Below are 5,693 nucleotides of genomic sequence, written 5' to 3'. Positions count from 1 at the left end.
TAATTTAAAAGTTTTAGAATTTTGATAAAACATGTTAATCAATCGAAAAGTGTTTCAGAAAGCTAGAGTTATATATTCTTGTATTGTTTAATAAATGTGTATTATTTACAATCATCATTCTTTTTTTCTTTTTTTTTTTTATATATAAAAATATATATATTTACTTTCTGAGTAATCGCGCGATTTCAATTCCCTTAGTTTTTAATTGGGATGCACTTTTCTTTAAAAAGTTTTATAGTTTTTCAATAGGCACTTAGGTGGTTCATAAATAATTGTTTTGAATATTGATGTTGAAGTAAAATAGAGAGTGAGCTGCTTTTGGTGTGTTTGTAAATAGTTTGTAAATAATTTGAGGATTTACAAATGAATTGAGATTTTTTTTAGGTGACTTCCCATGTTTTGGTTTTTTTTTTTGTTGTTGTTGAGTTGTCTAATCATGAGCTGTTGTTTTCCATTTCAACTCCCAAGAAGAGGCAGCGAGTGCCATCTACATACAATCAGTTTATAAAGTAACAAATTTGCCATTGATTCTTTTGGGTATCTTTTTATCCTTTGCGTAATAAAAACATTGTATATATTCAAACTATAACATTCCCATTTCTCATGTAAGACAAAACTTCTTTCCTATGTAGAGAGGAGATCTAAAGGATCAAGGCCAATAATTCGGATACTAGCCACAGGGAAGCATTTATTACTGCTGCCAAAAATGTAAGTACACAATATTCATTGCACAATCACAAACACTGCAAATTTGAAGTTGAAATTTTTTATTTTCAAAAGTTTGCTTTCTGGTTTTTTATCAATATATTGAATCTCTTCAAATTTGAAAAAATGACTTCTTAAGATTTTTAATAATTCATATTATTATGTTTTGCTATGCAATTTACTTGATCTTTCATCTATTAGGGTTAACATTAATCTATATTACTTATAGGAAAAACAGTGAATTCAAATCTATAGCAAGCTATGCGAATCTAATGTTCTAGATTGTGCTTACTTAATAATAGTTTTGAAGTTGTCTTGGACTGTTATTGAAGAAGAAAGATGTTTGATAACTTTATATTGTCATATTGTTGATTTTGTGCAATTTATCTTTTTATCCTTTGTGTAATAAAAGCATTGTATATATTCATAGCTTTATTTAAAACTAATACTAATTTTACCTTTATTGACCCAGTCCCGTTGTAGCTTGTTTTATAAACTAGTACAAAGACTTTAGTTAACCAGACATCGAGATGGATAAGAGTTGGATGCAGGAAACTCATAGATTTGGTGAGAAATATTCCAAAGGTGTTGAACAATTCATTAGAATGGCACATGGTCATGTGGATGAGCTTGATAGGATCAAGTGTCCATGTCGCAAGTGTGAGAATCGTTATTATAAGCCTATAGACATGGTGGAAGATGATTTGTTCATTAACGGAATTGATATGAACTACACCCAATGGGTATTTCATGGGGAAGAAGACCCGTTTCGTATAAATGAGCATGTCAATCATAATGATGATAATGCAAGTTCGGAGGATATTGATGAGGTTGAACAAATGTTAAATGACATCGGTATGGGGACATTTCCAGGTGCTAATGCAGGTGAATCCTCTACTACTCCAGGTCCAACAACCAATGATTACAAATCGAGAACTTTTGACCAAGTGTTGGAAGATGCCCGATGTGAACTTTATCCAGGCTGTAAGAAGTTTTCAAAGCTCTCTTTCACTGTGAATCTACTTCATATAAAAACACTTTGCAATATGAGTAACAAGGCGTTTGATATGGTGATTGACTTGATAAAGAGAGCTCTCCCAGATGGAGAGGCATTACCAAGATCATATTATGAAGCAAACCGGTTGAGGCAAGATTTGGGTTTTAGTTATGAGAGGATACATGCATGTAAGAATGATTGCATACTTTTTTGGAAGAATCACGCTGATAAAGAAGAATGCCCAACATGCAAAACTTCAAGATGGGCAACGGTCAAAGGTAAAGGTAAGAAAATTCCACATAAGGTCTTACGGTATTTCCCAATTAAACCGAGATTGCAACGGTTGTTTATGTCGAAAGATATTGCCAAAGATATGAGGTGGCACAAAGATGGGCGTCAAGATGATGGAAATCTAAGACATCCAGCTGATTCAATATTGTGGAAAGAGTTTGATAAAGAACATGTTCAGTTTGCTCAGGACTCCCGCAACGTGCGACTTGGTTTAGCAAGTGATGGTTTCAACCCATTTGGTAATATGAGTACATCATATAGCATATGGCCAGTAGTACTTGTGCCGTATAATTTACCTCCGTGGAGGTGCATGAAAGATCCATATATGATAATGTCCTTACTTATCCCTGGACGTAAGGCACCTGGAAATGATATTGATGTGTATCTGCAACCGTTAGTGGATGATTTGCAAGAATTATGGACTGAAGGCATTCCTACGTATGATGCGTCGACACATGAGAATTTTAAGTTGCATGCAACATTATTATGGACTATAAACGATTTTCCTGCATATGGAAACTTGTCTGGGTGGTCTACTAAGGGAAAGCTTGCGTGTCCAGTATGTAACAAGGATACAATATTTAGAAGGTTGAAGTTTGGATTTAAGACGTGCTACATGGGTCATCGTCGGTTCTTACCTCAGGGGCATATATGGCGCAAAAAAAAATCTCTCTTTGACGGTACTGAGGAGCATAGAATGAAGCCTAATGAATTATCTAGTGATCAATTGTTACACCAACTAAATAACTTAACAAATGTGCAATTTGGAAAAGATGAGAATGGAAAATCGAGAAAGCGAAAGCGCAAAGAAAATGAGTTGAATTGGACAAAGAAGAGTATTTTTTTTAATTTGCCTTATTGGTCAACATTGAAACTGAGACACAATTTAGATGTTATGCATATTGAAAAGAACATATGTGATAGTGTCTTAGGTACATTACTGAATATTGATGGAAAAACGAAGGACACTTTCAAGGCACGACAGGATTTGTGTGTGATGGGCATACGTAAAGATTTGCACTTACAACCAAATGGTACATCCACATCAATGCCACATGCAAATTTTACCTTGTCAAAAGCTGAGAAGATAAGTTTCTTAGATTGGTTGAAAGGTGTGAAGTTCCCTGATGGGTATGCATCTAACATTAATCGGTGTGTGAACGTCAAAGAAGGTAAGATTTCGGGAATGAAAAGCCATGATTGTCACATTTTCTTTCAACGATTACTTCCTGTTGCAATTCGTCCATATTTATCGAATGAAATACGTACAACATTGATTGAATTGAGTTTCTTTTTTAAGGAATTATGTTCAAGAACATTGAGATTAGATGTCTTGAAGCGAATGAAGGATGACATCCCTGTAATTTTATGCAAGTTGGAAAAGATATTTCCACCGGCTTTTTTTGATATAATGATACATGTAGCTATTCATTTACCCCGAGAGGCCGAGCTTGCAGGACCAGTACAATTCCGTTGGATGTATCCAATTGAAAGATGTCTTGGTAAATATAAGCAATTTGTGCGGAATAGAGCACGTCCGGAAGGGTCAATTGCAGAGGGATATTTATCAGTTGAATGTTTGACATTCTGCTCCATGTATCTTCGGGGGATTGAGACAAAATGGACTCGTGAAGAACGGAATAGTGATGGGTGGCAGGTGGAAAAGAGTAAAGGCTTGTCTGTGTTCTCTCAACGAGTTCGTCCTTTAGGAGCAGCAAAATTTATAAAACCTGAAGATAAGGTTCTCTCAAAGGCTCGATGGTATGTGCTTAACAATTGTGACGAAATTGCTTCATACATTCGGTAAGTGTATGATTTATTGTTCTTTTAACTTATGCATGATTTACTTGATAATAAAGTAGCTAGAGTAATTATTATTCTTTATGTAGTGAACACTATGACAAGATCGAAGGAGAAGGAACTGTGGAAATCCAGAGTAAGCATGAAGCCGAATTCGAAAGCTGGTTCCGACATCGTATATGTGGGCATAATGTAGAAACCGTGTCTAAACAAATATATGATCTTGCATGCGGACCGGATCATCAAGTTGCAATGTTTAAAGGTTGTATTGTGAATGGGGTTAGGTTTCACATAAAAGACTATGAACAGACTCTACGTACCCAAAATAGTGGTATAATTGTTCCAGGTGAGCATCGCATGAAGAATATTGACTTCTATGGTGAGTTGAAGAACATTCTAGTGTTACGTTATGGTCGAAATCGTGTGTATTTATTTGAGTGTGATTGGTGGGACATTGGGCATAGAACAAGAATGCAAATAGATGAGCATTTTACGAGTGTGAATACATCGCGTACATGGTATGCATCTGACCCATTTATCCTAGCATGCCAAGCTTCACAAGCATTTTACTTAAAAGATGTCAAATTAGGTAGCAGTTGGCAAGTAGTACAAAAGGTGACCCATAGAAATATATACGATGTTCCAACTGTACTAGAGGGAGAGATTGAAGAAGATGACGAAGGCTTTGGTGATGAGGACGAAGAAGATGAATGTGTTGGGAGTCATGCACCTGTGCAACAAGGAAACGATGAAGACTCAACTCCGTTACGTAGAGATGATGTGGAACCAATAGTTGTTGATAGAAGCATGTTAATCAGTGATGAGGCCAATAATGAGGAGAATGAAACAACCTATGATGATGAAGAAGAGTTTTCTAGCAACGATGATGAAGATGAGTTATCTAGCAACAATGATACAAACTCCTCTCATGAAGAGGAGTTATCTTGCAACTCTGATACAGACTCTGAAGATGATATGTGTTGAATATATTCTATTGTGAAATTTATTTGTTGTTTTGTGATATATGGTAAGATGATATAAGCATATGATTTGTTTGCCTCATTAGAAATCATTTGAGTATTATTGTATGTTTATATTTTCACATATTCTTATCCATTGTTACTATTGTAGAATCAGTTATACACAATGAATCGAGGACGAAAACGATGTATGGCCACGACTCGTTCTATGCCATTGCAGCTCAATGATAAAGATGGGGACACAAGTTTAGGATCCCAAGTGGCTATTGAAACTGATGTACAACCATGTCAAATGATGACACAGGGACCCTCCAATACATCCTGTAAGTGCACATATAATATTTATGCAATAAGCTCTGTTATTGAACAAACTACTTCACCAGAAATTACTAACTAGGTTTTCATATTTTGCCTCATAGCTGTTATGACCAGCAAGAAGAAAAGAGGTCAGAATAAATCTATTAAGTTCAGTAATCTTATAGAGCATGGTCCCGTTCCAATAGAAATCCCTGCTGAGGCAAGAGGACCTGTAGGCGATAATGCTAGTCAATTTAGTAGGAGAGTGACAATAGTTGTTCGTCAACACGCCGACCTTTGGCATGGTTCTTGGACTCATGTCCCACCAAATGAGCGGCAACTGTTAAAAAATCGTGTTTTGGTGAGTTTTATTGTTTGATGTTATGTTAATTACTACATATAATATTAAATGTTAAGACTATTGTTTTCTTATCTATTATGTTTCAGAGTGAGTGGGATTTAGATGAGAATGTGAATGAACACAATGCAAGTGTGGAGTTGGCCTTATCAAATAGTTATAAAACACTTCGTTATGGTCTTCATCAAAGATTCCTAAAATGCGGTGGTAATACAGACTTAAAAATGGCCAAGACAAAAGTTCAAAAGAATATGTCACAAACCAC

General features: G+C 35.5%; 1 protein-coding gene across 1 annotated transcript; it reads left to right on the top strand.

Moving 5' to 3' along the window:
* Nucleotides 1-1,235: 1,235 nt before the first annotated feature.
* On the top strand, nt 1,236-4,777 carry LOC133856795 (uncharacterized). Its single transcript, XM_062291842.1, has 2 exons — nt 1,236-3,796; nt 3,883-4,777. Exons 1-2 carry the CDS (start codon nt 1,236-1,238, stop codon nt 4,775-4,777), a joined length of 3,456 nt encoding a protein of 1,151 aa, XP_062147826.1.
* The last annotated feature ends 916 nt before the right edge of the window (nt 4,778-5,693 follow it).

The sequence above is a fragment of the Alnus glutinosa genome, chromosome 14, assembly GCF_958979055.1.
Source record: "Alnus glutinosa chromosome 14, dhAlnGlut1.1, whole genome shotgun sequence".
Lineage (NCBI taxonomy): Eukaryota > Viridiplantae > Streptophyta > Magnoliopsida > Fagales > Betulaceae > Alnus > Alnus glutinosa.
This window is presented reverse-complemented; position numbering and strand designations above follow the sequence as displayed.

Excerpts from the sequence above, each read along its gene's own strand:
- LOC133856795 (XM_062291842.1), top strand. The coding sequence starts at position 1,236 with ATGGATAAGAGTTGGATGCAGGAAACTCATAGATTTGGTGAGAAATAT. Across the intron at positions 3,797-3,882 it reads GAAATTGCTTCATACATTCG|TGAACACTATGACAAGATCG; the intron begins GTAAGTGTATGA and ends TTCTTTATGTAG.